The sequence below is a fragment of the Ammospiza caudacuta genome, chromosome 11 (genome assembly GCF_027887145.1).
Source record: "Ammospiza caudacuta isolate bAmmCau1 chromosome 11, bAmmCau1.pri, whole genome shotgun sequence".
Classification (NCBI taxonomy): Eukaryota; Metazoa; Chordata; class Aves; order Passeriformes; family Passerellidae; genus Ammospiza; species Ammospiza caudacuta.
In genome coordinates this window covers 13,624,419-13,642,798 of record NC_080603.1, presented here as the reverse complement: position 1 = coordinate 13,642,798, position 18,380 = coordinate 13,624,419, and the positions used below count along the sequence as shown (strand labels likewise).

Genomic DNA, 18,380 nt, shown 5'->3' with positions numbered 1-18,380 from the left:
TAAATATTATTTTAAAATATAATGTGATGTGTTATTACCAAAAGCAAATCTATACTCAAAAATTAGGACTATCAGAAAACCAGTATAGTGGCCTTAAATTAATATCCAGTGAAAGACTACATTTTCTTTGCATCAGAAAATTCTGGTTGGACCTACTACTTATGTGGGAGCTTGCAAGGTGCATGCTCCCACATAAGGGGGTTGTTGGTCACCTTAGCTGTAGACTTCAGATTTGGGTGATAATAAGGTGCATTATTTATCATCACTCATTGCTTTCCATGCTTTCTTGTGTCTTTCATCAGCACAAGCCTCTGTTGTTCAACTTAAAACATTTTTCAATTGCATTTCTCCTCAGCTCTGAGTATCAGCCATAATCAAAATGTCAATTTTTCCTTTAAACCACATCCCTTTAAAGAGCCAATTTTGTTTTTTTCCCATCCATATGGGATGGGAAAGTGCCACCCAGGTTATCACCATGTTGTGCATCATTCCCTGCAATCTCCCCTCCCTTCTGGGTTGCTTCCCTGTACCTGGTGTGCCAAGTAAAGCCTTTTCCAAGTGCCTCAAGAGATCCATAATGCAGCACAGGCAAGACAGACTGGAGTTCTGCAATCCCAGCCCCCACTTCCCACTGCAGTTGCTCAGCCCTGCTCCTCTGACAGCAATTAAGCATTTCCTAGCACAGGGTAACAGCTTGATGGCCTCTCCCCAGAGATGGATCAGAGCCAGGAGAAAGATCTAGTCTCAGGTGTTAGGAGTGGCAGCTACATGGAAACTTAAGTTCTCTAAAAACTTCAGAACTTCCTTAATTTAAAAAGTGATCCTGATGTTTTCCCAGCTCTTCTCCTCATTTCTCACCTAGTAGGAAATGAGTGACACAAGAAGCATTTTTACACTCAAAGCTGTCTAATATACACCAGATCATTACCATATGTCCTCAAGTTTGGTTTTTTTGGGGTTTTTTTTACAGAGTTGGCGTAGATCCAGATGAAGATCTGAAAGCTAGAGCTGCGAGCCAGGTATGTCAGGCTTTTGGACATACATGCTGCATTTAAAAATGTTCAGTGTTTGGCAGATCATGCCTGCATCTGTGGAAATGAGACATCTCAGAACAACCTTTAATCCCTCAGAATTAAAAAGCAGAATTTTTAATTCTCAACTCTAGTAGGTCAGGTGTATGAAAATATTTTTCAATTATTTTTCACATGGAAGCCTGAGTACATTGTGAACTTGAAGCCTCTGAAGGGGGCTCCTGAACAGGCTGCAGCTGTTCATCTGTGCCCTTCCATTTTTTGTCATATATATATATATATCAATATTATATATGTGGTGCAGTTTCAAGTGCAGCACTGCCTGCAGCAGCAGGAGGAATCTGTTCAGTCAATGCACAGAGACAGGACCTGTGGCTCAGCACAGTGAGTGCAACAGCAGCGGGACTGAAGAGAAGCCTCACTACAGCTGACAAGGTGACAAAGCAAAAAGCCAACAAGTGCCTGATGCTGGTCATACTATCCCATGCACCCTTTCAGACAACACAACTGGAACTGAAATTGAAATCATCCAACAAGAACAAAAATGTAGAAAATAAGCTGAGGAAGATATAAGATACTTTTTTTCATTTCAAAATACATTAGCAATACCATTAGGCAAAACTTTAATATCTCCAATGTGCTGAGTATTCCTAACATTTACACATTTGCACATTTCTGAAGGCACAGAAGGTGAATGTCAATTTTCATTGTAACAAGTAGAACTCAGGTGCCTAATTACCCTAATGTTTCTTTTAAGAGAAGGAAAACAACATTGTTTACACTGACCACATCTTTCATTCTACAACCCAGTCACTAATGATAAGGTTTAGCATAACCCTTCACTGCACCATAGCAAGGCACCGTTTTGTTCTGAGTCTGAGGGGCCTCGTGCTAAATTCACTTTCCTAAGTAGGAATTCCAGCAATGCCTCTGCCCAAATTCTGAACAAGAGCAGAACACAGAACCATAGTCTATTCTTGACTGGAGTACAGAGACATAGAATTGCAGAAATTTTCACCTTTTCAGCACTCATGAATTATCAAAGATCAGGGAATGCAGCATAAAATTGAGTGAATGCATGTTTTGCAAAAACCTGATTTCTTCAGAAGCTGCTAGGCATCTAATTTTCACATTTTTTTACTGAAAATTAAAATAATAATGTTTATTTACAACAGTAACACATCCAGTATCCCAACTGTGCTCTGTGAATTAACACCTATCCCTTCTGACAAAACTGAGCAATACAACACAGAAGGTGTAAATAAATATAACACTTTTCATGCCCTATCATGTCCAGTTCAGCATTCCTTATAGTAGTATATTATACCTCAGAAAAAAGTTTTGCTGTTCTGATTATTCTTCCCTCCTCCCATAGTATTTTATTTTCATTTGTCTGAATTTTTTTTATATTTGACATCTCAACATTTGAGTAATTCAGACCTTTGCTGCATTCTCTGTAGTCCTCACTGTTTCAGCTCAGCACCTATCATAGTTATTCAAGTCAGGTTGTTTCTTCTAATTTTCTCTTCTTCCCCTGTGTTTCTCTTTGCTTTCACTTTATTTCCAAAATGATTTTTTTACTTAGTTTACCTTTCATAACTTATTTTCTTCCTATGTTATTGAGTTTTCACAGTGGAAGCAGTCGATTTTCCTGCACATCCATCCCTGCACAAATATTGGGTCAGGTGCCAGTACCTCCCACTGCCAGTTAAAGCTCTTGCCCAGATGAAGTTTAAACCACATGCCCACTCTCAGTACTGTTAATTGAAGCCTCAGGGGAGATTGTATCAGAAATAAGAACAAAATATCTTCAAGAACAAGATGTTTAAAGGAGAGCAAAAATTAATGGAAAAGAAACCTCTAGGCCTCTCTCTGCTCAGTCAGAGTACTCAGCCAGAATGGGAAAGCTGCAAGGTCTGTTACCAAGATTTGAATTTAGCTCCTCTGTGACCACTGTAACTACCAGGACATGGGTACCTTGTGGGAGCCTCTCAATCCATGTCTGTAACCATACCTAGATTTTTTTTTTAGGGGCAGAAGAAGCCTTAAAGACCTTCCACCTCACGGGTACTATGTCAGATGCAACACCAGCTATATGAGTGCAAAACCCTTTTCCTTCCTTACCTCATCATCTTTTTCTCCCTTCTTTCCTTCCTTTGCCTCCCAAAAATTCAATTTTCTGTGAAGATATCTGATTTCTTGAATAAATCTATGTACACAGTTATTTCTACACTTCTGATTATGTTCTCTTTTGGGATACCTGAACCAATAATTTTGGCAGTCAGCTGGCAGCAAATTCCAGTTCAAACTGTAAGACCTGGAACCCAGAGCTCCTTGCCTAGAAAAGGTGCAGACCCTTTTCATGTATAATTAACATCTGTACTACACCATATCATCATCCATCAGAAGCATATCTCAGTTTCAATTCTGTCTTGCCACCCTTAAATTTATCATTAAATCATTATCACAGCATGAGCATTAACAAAAGGAAGTAGCCTCATATTCATAGACATTTGCTTATTGATGGACTGTCATAAATTAGTTCTGAAGAAACTACAGAATACATACTAAAATAATATATATTATTGTATAGAAAACAGTATGTAAAACAAACCACTTTGCTGCATATCATGTACATTCAGTGTACAAATACCAAAAGCTAACTCTGAAAAGCACAATGCAGGGACACAATCACTAAAGCATAGTTATAAAGCGAGTCTGTTTTAAAAAGGCAAAAGCTTTGTGGAAGTGAGCTATTTACCTAAATTCCTATTAAAAAACATAGTCAATAGGATATTTCATTCAGATGGCTTATGTATCTCAAATTCTGCTATGTTAACTTCAGTTGAGAGAGGGTAAGAAATTATTTTCTACAAGCACTTCGGAAAAAACGTCGTAGATAGGCTATTGATCTCAGGAAAAAACTAAATAGCGTGCAAAATGCTTATCAATATCATCTCTGTCAAACTAATCTGCACAGTTTATTTAACTGTCCCTACATCTTTGTAAGTATAATAAGGAATTTAGTTACACTGTTCTCATCAGTTTCATCTGCCAGCTGGTTGGTGAATTTATTGCAAGGACTAATGAGAGTAATCTCCATATGGGCAATTCCCATATGGAAGAAGAGATGTGAAAAACTTCGGCATTTTCCCTTCCCAGAGAGAACTACTTTTACCTCTCTGAACTGTAGGGAAAGTGAAAAGTTACTCTTTAAAATCTTAAGACCCAAAATAGGATCCAAGGATCTGCAAGAGCCCTGAAACATTCACACCAACATCTCCTGTCCTCCCTTGCGCTGTTTCTGCAGGAGCTGCACTCCAGATAACCACCCAGATCCCCAGTGCTGCAAGAGCTGATAACACAACACAGATTTCATAGACAAAAGGAGGAAGGTGCCACATGTCAAACTAGAAATAAAAGAAGGCCCAGGTCAGGACCAGAAAGCCCCTGGGGGATTATACTCTTGTGTAGATCTCTGTCCACTGCTTTCAACAATTCATTTTCCTCAATGAGGAAACCTTCTTCCTTAAGAGGAAGCTAGAGGTACAATGAGTTTGGAAAGAGGAATTAACCAACAACAACATGACAATGCAAACAAAGGACACCAAGCCATTTACAGAGCTCACTGTGCTTTTAACAAGCTGTCCTCTGCCCCACAAATGAGGACAATATGTTTATTTCCATGCCTATCCTTCTCTTCCTCATCTCTACCCCTGTGAGCTCAAGTCCTTCCCTCTCCTTTATTCAGTGTTCTTGTTCTTCTGACCCAACACAGATTTTGCTTACAATCAATTCCTGCTTAAATGTTTCAACCCAATCTTTACCTTGCCAAAATGCACTTGAAGATGTTTAGAGCTTGGAAGAGTGTTCTGCTGCTTGGTTAGGGATGAGTATCATCATCTTCCCTCTCCCCCCCACAGCTTCCCCCAGTTACTGGGAGGGGTTGCTAAAATACTCAAATCAGTTAACCAGGAAACAGATCCCAAGAATAATAGTTGTTCTATTTGGTGCATTTGCATGTTCAGTGTGACCACATTACCAAAATCATAACAGTTACAGCATGGATTCTGTCTAACCTTATTCAAAACTCAATTACATCAATGCTCCCATTGTTCCAAAGTTCCCATGAACAGGTTGCCTGGGAACTAGACCTTACACTTTTTAGGGTCAGACCATTGACATTATCATCACCAATTTACATGTATATTAATCTATTATAAAGTATTCTATTTTAATATATTATTAGATTAAAACATGAAAATTAACAGATCAATTGGTTTAAAAGTGCATAAAGAAAAATATTCTCATTTAAACTAACCTAACTTGCCACAAAACAAAACCAAGACAGTTTAATATTATTAGAGAACTGGCCACCCTATTCCTAATTTCATCCTGATAGCAATTCTTCCACTAGTACTGATGTGATACCTAGAGTATGACCAAACTGCCTGTCTTTGTACAGATAACTGTTCCTAATTTATTATTCCGAATTAGGACCCTGAGGAAAAGGATAGTCCACCTCTCTACCTGTGCAGCATGTTACAGAATTAATACCCTTGCAGTATGGAAAGGGTATTTTGAGCCTTTTCAACTCAACTCATGTCCCCCTCCCCTTGGAAGGAAGTAGAAAGGACTTTTCTAGTTATTACAACATCTCAGTCCCTTTGGGAAAAGCATTTTGTTAGACATACACAAACAGCCTCTGATCTTGTAGGAGTAAACTGAAGTAATCCCACAACGGCAATTAAATCAAAATATCATTTTACTGATCTCAGAGTATAGCACTTCTCAACTGCTTAAAAAATTGGAATCATTCATAAGAATAAATGCTACATTCTTGCAATGAGTGCAGAAATGAGAAATGTGCTGTATGAGCCAATTTTCTCCTGAGCTGATTCACAGGGATGACATTTGTGCAACAAAAAAAAAGCTTTTTTTAAATTAAAAAAGTACATTTAATTGTAATTTGGTCTGACATGTATTCTTAATATCAGAACTCCATGTTTTACTTATTTTATAAAAATGCTTCTCACTTCATTCATTTGTTTATTTTGCAGAGTGCACCTAACTTGGATAAAAATACAACCAAAGCTGAGAGTGCATGGCTGTTCAGAATATGGTATGGCTTTGACCACAAGTATCCTTTTCTGTTATAAACCATGAATGAGAGCTGCACTACAATTCACCTTCAAAATGTTTAAGAACCAAAAATTATTCTACTTTTAAAAACCAAAACAAAAGTGTAATCTATTTTAATGTGTTACTAAGGAGAAGAAATCTTGTAAATCCAAGGTAGCAGAAGGTCCAGCCATGACTGAGGCTACAAGGAGGTAAGGAGGTCTGAGCTACAGCAGCATATAGACAATACATTTAAATTAATCAATCTTCTTAAATTGCTGTATAAAACCAATCCTATCGTTATTTAGATAGGTTGTAGATCCTGTGTTTGGGGAACCAGGAGGTTGGAGCCAGAAGCAGCCAAATGCCTGCTGCCTGACCATATACTGAGAAAGGTAGCTACCTAAAGAGAAAATAAGACAACACTGGTTTACCCACACTTCTAAGAAAACAGACAAAGAGGCATCCACTATGAAAGCTCCCAGGACATTCTGAAGCTCACGCTTCCTAATCCCTGGATTCCTAAGCCTTTGTGCTTTTATTCACATTCCTTCTGAGGCATGTGCAGTACAGACCCTGAGTATGGGTGTCTGCTGCTTTACTCCAGGAAGTCTGGTTTCCATGTCTTTGCATTTCAGGAAAATAGTTTAAGTGATAAAAGAACATCCGCCCTAAGCCAAGGCAGAACATACAGTCTGACACTAATGCCTGTGCAAAACCTGTAAACACAACCATTCTGATTTGTTGTCATTTGAAACTGACTCTGCACAGGCTTTGCAGAGCTGCCAGTGAGATCCCACAGCAACAATCCCCCAAGCCTTTAGCAGGCACACAGTGAATACAGGAGAAGCCCACCTGGTGATTTCTGTGCATCCTGGCTCAGGAGCTGAGCAGGCAAAGCCCTGCCAATGCTGTCCCCATTATCCAGCAGCACATCTATTGGTCAGTCACCCTGCACCACTGAGCAGAAATTAATGCTCAGGCTGCATGTGTGTTCTTCCTGATACCAGCTGCAGCAAACCAGAATGAAACATTTCAGCTGATAAAGTGTAATTCTTTGGGAATGCAGCTTCCTTGGAGAGTTCAACTGAAGTTATCCTTCAAAGAGACTTTTGATGGAAAAACAACTTTTTGGTTAGAAATGGATGTTTTTTCCTTAATTCATCTACTCGAGCAGTTTTAAAGGCCAAAAAGCACTTGGCATTAAAATTTTTCCCTTGGATAATTCTCCAAGAATACATAGAAATAGTAGGTAAATGTTATATGAAGTGAGAAAATATGTTTAAATGTTAATGTTGAGTACCAACACAACTGGCTTTAACCACCCCTTTTTCAGAAGAAATAGCCTGTGGTGGTGGTATATCCTAGAAACTATAAGTCAGAAGGAACAGATCAACAGGGTGAGGGGAAGGGGGAATTTTTCCTCTGAAGATAAAAAACAAAAAAGAGCAAGCAAAAAATGTGGAAGGCAGGAGCAGGACAGAAGCATGAATTAAAGACATGAAAGAGAACAAGGGCAGAGATAGAAAACAAGGGACAGAGGCAGAAGAGGGAAAGAGAAATCAATGTGAAAAAGTCAGACAGCAGTACATGCAAAATGAAAAGTCTGTAGAAGGCACCAGAAGCACCACTTCTCAGAGATGATCTGTATGCTAGAGATCTTGAATATGGGTGCCTGATGCTTTATTCTATAAATTCTAGTTTCTATGTCCTTTGCGTTTCAAGAAAATATTTTAAGTGATTTTAAAAAATATAATTTTTTAAAGAACACATTTATTCATGTCAGTCTCACTACCAGTCAAGCTGTAATCTTTCTTTAGAATTCAGATGTTCCGAGATTATAGCTGTGCCATTACCCTAAAATATATATTTATTACAAATAATATATCTGAAAGTGTGTGCCCATATTCCTGCATGGAATCATAGTTCAACCCACTAATGCTGTGACTCACAGCTCTAAGCTTTTCTTTGGTAAGAATACTTCTGAAAGACATTCTTTTCAAGGAAAGAAAAATTATTCACCCAAACTTTCTTTTGCCTTGCCTAATATTACAAAGCCGTGTTGCTAGATTTAGAAGAAATTGCCACGTAGCATAGTATTTGTGCCCAGTACAAGACTGCAGAGAGGATTATGACAAAGTTTTCAAAGAAATTATACAGCAAACTAATAAACTGTGTCACAGCTGAGACAGCCAGGATACACAGAGTATTATCATACAATTCCAGAAGGCTTTAAGCATTCTCCATACACAGTAACACCTTACCTCATCAGAAGGCTTCAGGTGTCTGCCCACACAGAGTAACACCACATCACCTCAGAAGGCTGCAAGCAACTGCCCTGCTTGTGCTTTAGCCCAGCCTTTTACCCCCTCCTGTTGATGCCCTGCACCTGTGTGCCCTCTGCTCCCTTGGGTGGTTGCTCAGTGCCCCTGGGCACTCCATGGCTCGTTACCTTCAGTGCTGCTCACCTGCTGCTCACAGCTGAAACCAACTGGGGATCAGGCTCAGCCCATCCCAATCACCACAAACTCTGTGCCTACATATCTGTTCATATACTTCAAAAGCACACAAGACTGTGACATTTCTATAGTTTGACATTTGCTCTTAGGCATTAACACAAATCTACCCACTCTTCTGGCAATGACATCTCTCATGCCTATATTTATTTCACAGGAGGAAAGCAAGAAGGAGGAAATATCACTAAGGAAATCAAAAAGTTTTGCTGTTCTTTGCTGTCTTTATGAATGATTCCCAATTAGTTCAGTGATCTTAGGCGATAGCAAAATGCCATGCTGGGGTAGAACTATGCAAAAAATCCCTGCAATTCTGTTTGAGACGCACATTTTATTTTTATTCTGAAAGAAACATCAGGAGCCTGATCTAGAGCCAAATGGGTTCAATGAAGATTGTATTCTTTCAGCAAAAGTTTCTTTGAATCAGGTATTGACACCTTGGAAAAATAATTTTTCTCTAAAATCTAGGCTAAGAAATCATAACATTGAATTAACAAAAATGAAGAATAGATCAATTTTAGTAGGTAGAGTTATCCTCTTGGATTTCCATCTTAATAATTTAAACAAGAAAAACGCAAAATAAAATAGTTGCATCTGGCAGGGGGTCACTTCCAGTGAGTCAAGTTTTGTTTTTACAGCCTACAGTGCGTTACACCATTTGAAGCCATAATATCCTACTGAAGGCTAGTGGGAAAGCAAGGCCATCAAAAAGGCTTCAAGAATTTATCAGGAGAAAGAGACACCATAGATTTACAATCCAGCATTTTATATACATCTTTAAAATGTTGGTTTTTTTTCAAAGCAGATGTAGGCAAGTTTAGCTAACAAATGAATGAGTAGGTGGGAATTTCTTCCTGCAAGGGCAAGAGCCTGTGTGTGTATGGGCAGAGCAAGATGAAACAGAAAAAAAGCAAGAAGGGAAGGGAGACAAGGGCATCAAATGCACAGTAAGTTTCTTTAAATACTTTGTGTTAAATTACAAGAGAAGTTTTAGTCCCACTGGCAGAAAAGTGTAATCCTGTTTTTGTGGCAAAGGGATGAGGATGGCACTGCACAAGGTGTGGCCCTCCAAGAGTAACACGAGCAGAGCACCAGGGCTGCCTGTCCTTGGCATGAGTGAGGGGGAGGCAGGACAGGGATTGTGGTTGCTGTCAGCTGGCTGGACAGGAGCTTTGCAATGACAGACCTACTGCACCCCGGTACTGCTCCAAGCCCCCAAAGAACAATGCAGCTGTCTAACTTTGCACAAAACTCTGCTTTTTGAGTGGTTCACACACTGATCCCTGGAAAGCAGAGGGAGGAGAGCTTTCTCCTTCTATACAGATTTATTTTCAATGTGAGGAACTAAAAATAAGTTACACTGAATAGAAGCAGGTGTCTGGGGCAGAGTGAGACAATTCTCCATAAAGTAACTCCTTAAAGTGTTTCTGCTTAAACTGCAGTTGTCCACCATTGAAATTCATGCCTTTAAGTTTGGTTAAAAGAAAAAAAAAATAGCTGTTTATGTCCTTTGCACTTGCCTGAAATCCATCAGCCAAAAAGAATTGCATTCTTCGTAGACTTCAAAAGTCTATCCTCCTTATCAGGGCACCTATCATTTTATTTCTCCTGTGCTTTGTACGTGGATAAAACAGACATAATGGCTGACTATTGAGCAAGATAAGTACTATTCTGTGCCTGGGAGAAAATGGAAAACCTACTAGAAGCAAAAGTGCATTCTGGGGTGAACTGACAATCAAAGACAAACTCAGCATTTTGTGGTCCTTTCAGCTGAATTTTCCTTCTGGGCTGGCTTGTCACTCTCCTATCAGAGACAGACATCTTCGGAAGAAAAAAGCAAGGAAGAGCCTGAAAGCATGCACATGCATGCTGTTTTCTTTTACCTGCTGGAGAGCTAAAAGTTTATCAATATAAATCAATATTTTGGTTTATTCTTCTTTTAGCACTTCAGTGAAAACAACAAAATTGCACATAGGGCCCTGGTTTTGGCCCAGAAACTCATTCTGATACACAGTTTTCAAACAGAAAAGAATCTTATCTGAGAGACAATTCAGTCCAATCATGAACCAAAGCAGCATTAGATAACACAGCCCAAGCCAAGCCAGTACCACAGAAGCACTGCTGCAGGAAGGGCTGGCAGGAAAGGTGGCCAGCGTAGCATAGAAATGCCAAGAGAGCCCAAGAATCAGCTTTGCAGCTGTTAAAAGCAGATCCTAAAAGCTGAGAGGAAAGCACAAACCAGTAAATGAGTTAGAGTGGATCTCAGAACATGAGCTCAGCAAAAGCAGCTGCCTGTATCATAAGGCTTCCTCAAACAGTGCAAACTTAAACAGCACTGGGAGGGTCCCAGAAGGGATTTTATCATTAGAAACAATTGCCTGGACTTGGTTCAAAGCTCATTCCCAAAATATATTTTCAAGAACATGATCTAGAAAAGCTCATTGTTCTTTCTGCAGCACAGATAATCAGTATAGCTGATTTGGTGCTATTTCCTGACCCTTTCAAGGACACAGAATTGTTGAAACTCTGCAAATTAACCTAATAAATAAACATGGCTAATAATTAACCAGAATAATAAGTGACCTCAATTTGTCCTCCATTCACAGAAAGAAACCTAGATAAATAATTCTGAAACAATTCCACATTGAATAAGCCAGTAAAATCCTTTTCATTTAAAATGTTTCACTTATGTCAATCCTTTGAAAGTCTCATTCATGTCCAGATATTTTTTTTACAGTGAAAAATGACTAAGCATGACTTAAATAACAAGTATGAATGCAAAATTAAGTACAAAGTATTAAATGAAAAATCTTTGGGTTTTTTACAATATTTGACACATGATCCTTTTCACAGTTACATTACATGGAGACACACATAATTATTCGTTATCATGTCTTGATGTTTTTATCAAAAAATGCAAATCTTTCAGCCCACCCTCTCCTCATCACAATCCTGGAATAAGGGAGCTTCAGGTATTTTGTTTCCACAAAATATAATCAAAAGGAAGTAAAGCTTGAATTTTTACTATTTAGATCTTTCATCCTGACACTAAGATTCAGTACATTGCAGAAAGGCCTGTTTACATGTTTAAAACAAAAGCAAAAATTAAATTAGGGGGTAAAGGAACAGACAAGGGGAAACTATAGAAAAATCAGATGCTTTTTCATAGTCTAATCTTAACTCTTAAAGTTACATAAAACAATACAAACACCAAGTCATTCTGGAGTAGGACTTTTTCTTGCCAAAGGTGTTACTTCATTGGTAACAAAGCCATTATAATCAAACTTCTTGATTTCTTTAAAGCCTTCAAAACACTATGCATTGCTTTTGCCTTTAAAGGAAGAAATAGTCACATGGGGAAAGCTTTATGGGATTAAAAAAATAAATCAATGTTCAAAGTAATGGTTAAACAATGCAGGGATGGGACAAGTGCAGGAGAACATGTCATTATTGTTGCAGTCTGAGGAGCAGGGAATGCTTTCCTGGAACTGTTACTAAATCCTTGTTGTCATCTATCAGAGGTGCTGGGCCAGGTTTTCATTTCTTTGCATCAAATGCTCATTGATTTTTATAAAAGTTTTGCACAGCATCAAAGGCAGAACCTGACCTGGAGCTTATTGTGGACAGTTGCTTAGAATTACCAGCTTTTCTATTGAACATCCTGGCTCACATGACATATTATACCTTTTGTGTGTGCTGTTCTCTGAATTTCTGATAACAAGGACCTCAGCTGAATACAGAGACTTCTCACAGATTCTAGGTGGCCCAATATAAGTACTTGGCTCTTTATGCAATTATATGACTTTCTTTCATGTAATATATTAAAACTATTAGAACCTGCAATAGATAGAAATCACAAACACTAATCTCATATAGAGTTTTATAATTTAAAAATAAAATTGTTCATAGAGGAAATACACTTTAGTCTTTCCAGTACAAAACCACTCCAAAAAAACCAAGCAAAAAAACAAAAACAACCCCAAAGCAAAAGAAAACACCTTCCAGTTCTGCAGTTTACTTCTACCTGCATAGCTGCCTGTTACAGTACCTGTCAAATGAAAATACAGAACTTGAAGGAGTTGATCTAAAGCTTAGTGAAGTAAATGAACTCACAGTTTATTGACCTGAACAAATTATAGCTTAAACCATCATAGTATCTGATTTTTCTGATAAGTGTTATCATTCTGTCTGACAATTCTTTCTTTCCCTCCCCTTCTCACTTTATTATCACAGCAAACTGAAGGCTGACTGTACAAAGAAGTAGAAGCCTAGGCTTGTATCAGTCCACTCAAGCATGAAATTATAGTTTGTTGACTGACAATACTTAATAGCACCCAAGAGACCCAAGTATGATATCAGAGTACCAGAAGCTCATAGCACAGATTTAATCAAGCATAACTTAAAATTCTCTTTCAAGTCTCCTATTATTTCATTTACACCTCTATATATGCAAAAAGTTACTTTGCAGTACATTTAAAGTGTTTTAAAGTGTTCTTCTGCATGTATGTCTTCCACTGTTGTGTTTCCAGACATTTCATGTGTATTGGAATGCCTGGATGTGCACACAGCACATCTGCATCTGTAATACCATCTATAAATGGCACTTCTTTCACAGCAGCAATTGTCACAGCAAGATACTGCTAATTATAACCTCACCTAGGCAAGAAATTGGTAATACTTCCTAGTAAGGGGCTGTTATTAATGTTAAATTACAGTGGGATTCCGTTAAAAGCTGGGAGACTAAAGGGATCAGGATGATTAATTTTATCAAGCAGGAATGGCAAAGAGCACATTAATGATCTTCCATCAGAAAATAGTGTTGAATTGAACTCTTTTACAGAAAGTTAATATCTGGATGCAAACTCCTTATTAAGTCAATGATATGTTCCAGTTCCTTTGAGTAGGTGTGAACAAGACCTTCCACACAATTCTTATTTGGAAGATTGCTCTGTATTATTGGCACATCCTCCCCATTTTAAGTGGTTGCTCTAGAAAAAGCACCACTGGTCCCCTTGGTTTGTGTTGGCTATGATAGTTTCAAGTTTAGTTAAACTACTTTAACACCCTAACACAGCAGCACCAATAAGGCTGAGGCAAATGTGCAAATGTGAGAGGAAAAAACTTTTTTTTTGCCTCTATTTTTAAGAACACTCAGGCAATCAGCAATTCAAAATGAAGCAATTTCTGGCAGCAGAAAAACTCAAGAGCCATTTTCTATTTCTGATATTGAAATAGGCACATGATTCACTGGAACATGAACATCATCCTGCATTCAGACAGACTGTGAATCAACCAATCTTAGTACCAGCTCTTAATTCAGCTCTTCTCAAGGGGATGCCAAGGAAAGGTGGAAAGGACAGATCAGAGGAATGAATAAACTGATACAGGGCTGACTACCAGTCTGGATGAGGTATTGCAGCAGACCTTCACATCTGACTAGCTCACTTTAACTTTTGTCAGAGGATGTGCAAGTCCCAAGACAAAGGCTGTCTTACAGCTTACACTATAATACAAGCTTCTTGAAATGCATGCTTAAATGCATGAAGGAATGGAATAAGTATTTTGATCTGATTATTTTCTTCAATTTTTTAATTTTTGCTAATATTCCCAAAGAAAACAGTTTTAATCTCTTAAATACTTATTTTAAAATATTGCAAAGGATGTCTTATTTAGGCAGGCAGCTCTACAGATTTTTTTATTTTGCTCTTCCATGTAATTATGTACTGAACACAGTTTTGCTTTGAACAGTAAAATCTCATTCAAATTTTAAAAAATTCCAAGTGCTGATGGACTTGGAGTGCTTTGCTATTTGTTCATTAGGAGCTTATAAGAAATGTTTTACTCAATTTGCTGAAAGCAAGCTGATGCTTTTCTGAACTGATTCTGTAAATTGTTATTTATTATATCCTCAATAGGCAAATTTCTGATCAGTGCTATCTATTTTAAACAGTAGAAAGCCCCAGCTTTCAAATATGTCTTAAATAGTTCAAGAGGAAGTTCCCCTCTTGTTTCATTTTGATGCTTGTTCCACCAAGGACCCGTGGTCTCAGCTGCTATGCCGCCACCAGCAGAGCACGGGTGGCACAGCCCTGCAGTGCCGGGGAGCTGGCAGTGCACACTGCAGGCCCTTCACTGCACCTCTGTGGCTGCAGTGTCCTCAGCCTTAGATTCTCCACGTGAAAAAAACCATGCCTACTCACATCCATCATTTCCCCACACTGTGGGAAATTCCCTTCATTCTGCCTTGGTTTAAGCTGGGTTCCTTGAGGTGAAGTGTGAGCAAAGTGGATTTTTCCTCAGCCATTGCACTGTCCTGCACAGCCTTGGCCTTGCTGGTGCTGTTCCCTTCTCTGGGGATCAGCTCTCGGGTGGGAAGGGGGACAGCCCTCAGGTGCAGAGACCTGATTTACTGTTCTACTGTTGATAGAACATCTAAAACCAGTTCTAAGAATTTTCAGCAGTAACAATAACCCTTAACATTTCTGATATCATTAAGCTAAGAAGTGATAGATTGTTCTTTAACAGGGAAGCACAGAAATGGTTTTTACTCATACAAAGGCCAGTATAATTTGTTCAAAGGTTGAGTCCTCATCAAAGATACAGAATAGTGCATGTCACAAATGGTTAAGGCTTTGAAATTCTTTGTGGATTATTCACCAAAATTTGCATTGCTACACAGCATGAACTATTTTTGGATTCTGCATAAATAGAATATCTAATACAGAGTTACATTATAATGAAATACGCAATAATGCAAGAACACAGAGTGCTTTTCATGTATTGCAGGCATCCAAAAGTTTCAAATGCATAAAATATGGTTACACTTGCTGCACAAATGACTGCATATGAGGCTTATTCCCACTTAGTTAAAACTCAGTGGTAAAAAATACATCCATACAGGCTGCTATGACACAGTTAAATTGCTATTGATGTTTTGTATCATGGCAAGTATCAGATGGAACAGGAGTGAATTAAGATTGTGATTGGTCACTAGGGCTTAGTCCTCCCAGCTAAACTGGAGACTTACAATTTGTGTGATGCAGAAAATTCTGTTTGCTAATGATCCATGAAAATGCAGATAAAACAACTCTACTCCAGATTGTTCCATAAGTTGCCACAGAAATTTAAAGAGGCAGTATAAAAACAGTATTATGCTTAGTAATCTTTGATTGTCAATTCAATAATATCTTAGATTTTAAAATATAAGGAAAGAATAGTATTAAAATATAACACATATGCAGTCCACATTGAATGCAATATTTTTCTACTGTCATCTCCCCAACTTGCATTCTCACACAACAGTACAACCTCAGCAGCAGGACTGAAGAGAGAAAGCAGAGCCTCCACACAGGCTGATTTCTATCATGCCTGCTAGGATATTTTTAGGAAACAGAAACAGCAGTTTTAAACCCTCTTGGGCTAAGAGCAATCAAAAATCCTGATCTTTCCCTTCACAGATCAGTGCTTTAACACCTAGGCTATTATGTAAAAAAAGTGGCCAGTAACTCACCTGGCAGCATGATGGGTTTTTTGGTTGAACTCACTGCTGTCTCAATGAGTTAGGGATTGTACAAGGACAACTAACTTAGCATGTCACTTTAGGAAATAAGGCAGAAATGCAATATCTTCAGAACCCTTTCCAAATTACAGGGACACTAAGGCATCCTCCACTTTGATACGTCTCTTCCCAGCGCAGGGATATGATTAGGAGCCTAAGGAGATTAGTGGCTAATAATGCAGGTGACTTGTGGTTTATTCTTAACAGGGTAAAATGCCAACTGTGCTCCTTTTATGCACGTTCACCAATTTTTCCAAGCACACAAAGTACAGCTGAAAATTACATTGCTACTTTAACCTATTACATAGCAATAAATACACCTCCTTCTCTATGTTTTTGCTTTAGGCTCTGTTGCTACAGTTTTAACAAAACAGCCATGAATTTATGGTGATGGCTTTACTTTTGCACATAGAAAAGCTAGATCTATTTTTTAAGCATAAGTACATGGATGCTTCCATTATGGTACAACTGCAAAACAAACATTATGCCTTGGATTGCTTTTTCTCAGACTTCCTCTATTAACATATCAATCATCTGTGCAGCACAGAATTGTAATCTGCTACCTATTTCAGTAATGACACACTTAAAATATTTTCCTAGTATTAGACAGGTCTGATGACAATGGACATCTCCTGGACCAAAGCTCACTGCACTGAGCTTGGGCACACAGCAGATCTGAGAGTGCACACAGAGGGTGTCCAGGGACATCCCTGCAGAGCTGCTCAGACAAACCTGACACAAGGCCTGAAGTAAGTTTGGGGTATGATTTCATGCACACAGGGGCAGCCCCACTCCACACAAATGAGCCCAAACACTCCCAAGCCAGCTCTGCCTCCCTGTGCCAGGGAATTGGTACCTGAACCACCCTGAGAGCTGTGCCAGGCTGGAGCTGCTGCCTCCTGCATGCACAGCCAGGAACGGGTCAGGGAGTTCAGCTGTGAAACAAAGCTGCAAGCAAAAAGCTGGGGATCTGATCAGCCTGGGGAGCTCAGGGCAAATGCACCACAAGGGCTTTCTCAGGAGTTCCTCAGAAGATACACTAGGGACCCTCTCCCATCCCCTTCCCTGAAAGGTGTGCTGCTCTCCAGTGTGGGGAGGGAGTTCCTGCAGCAGAAGCTGCAGCCAGACCTTGCCTCCCTCTCCATGCTTGTCACTACAGATAGATATTTTCTACTCAAAATTTCTGCAGAGCAGCTGATCAGCTGCAAAGCAAATAGCTATGACTCAGTTTATCACAACAACAGAATGGGAATTAATGTTAACAAGCTAATGCTTCATCTGATTGTGAGGAGCTTTTTTAATCTTGTTTCTAATTAATTTTGACAGATTGAATTAAAATGCTTATTTGCTTTGCATTTGATGCATGAGGATCTTCCTGACTTCCTCTCGTAAGGCATGCTGTCAGCACCAACCTTTGTGAGCCCTGGTTGTTCCAGGCACTGGACAAGAGGATGAAGTCCTTACTTCCACTTCTTAAGAGGCCTCTATTTTTCAGCAAAATTTTCCTTCTTTTTATTTTGTTTTGAATTTTTCAGATGTAGAAGTTTTATTTTAACTTGGATAATAATGCATAAGCTCCCATTTTGACTATGGAGCCCCCTCACTATATTCTTTTTTAAAAGCCTTCCTGTGTTAGTTCCAGCTGAAGTACCAGAGAAATAGATCTCTTATCCTTCTCTGTACTTTCTGTCAAAACACTTGGAAGAAACCTTTTTGAGCCATTTCAGCTGGAATTAACAAGAGAAGACTGATTTCCTAAGGTATGCATTCCTTCTCCTGACAGTCAAGGAGACAGGCTGCTCCAGGAGAGAAATGACTTTTCTTGCATTCTTTCCCCCTTCTGATGCATGAACAATTCTCATTACCATTCATTTGAATTCTTCTTGCTTGCAGTGGTGGGTGTAAGTTCCTCAGCAATGAGTATTTTTGAGAGCTCCTGTGTGCAAAACTGTAACTATCAAACAATGCTCAAGACTAATTCTCATGAGCCACGATCTATCACAGTCAGGAGATTATTGGATTCCTGTGATTCTGTACCCTGTGCCTTAATACCTGCAGTTTTGATGACTGCTGCTAGAGTGCACAAATTTCAGGGAAGGGAAACAAAAGAGGTAAGTAAAGTCTTCCAGAAAAAAAAAATCACAGTAAATGATAAAG

General features: G+C 38.9%; 1 protein-coding gene across 1 annotated transcript in view; it reads left to right on the top strand.

The window, feature by feature from the left end:
• The window catches only part of SLC9A9 (solute carrier family 9 member A9), a 174,276-nt gene that overhangs the window by 129,462 nt on the left and 26,434 nt on the right, over positions 1–18,380 (top strand). Inside the window, exons 13-14 of the mRNA XM_058812182.1 lie at positions 971–1,019; positions 6,092–6,171. Coding sequence (XP_058668165.1) covers positions 971–1,019; positions 6,092–6,171 — 129 coding nt within the window. The remainder of the gene's footprint in view (positions 1–970; positions 1,020–6,091; positions 6,172–18,380) is intronic.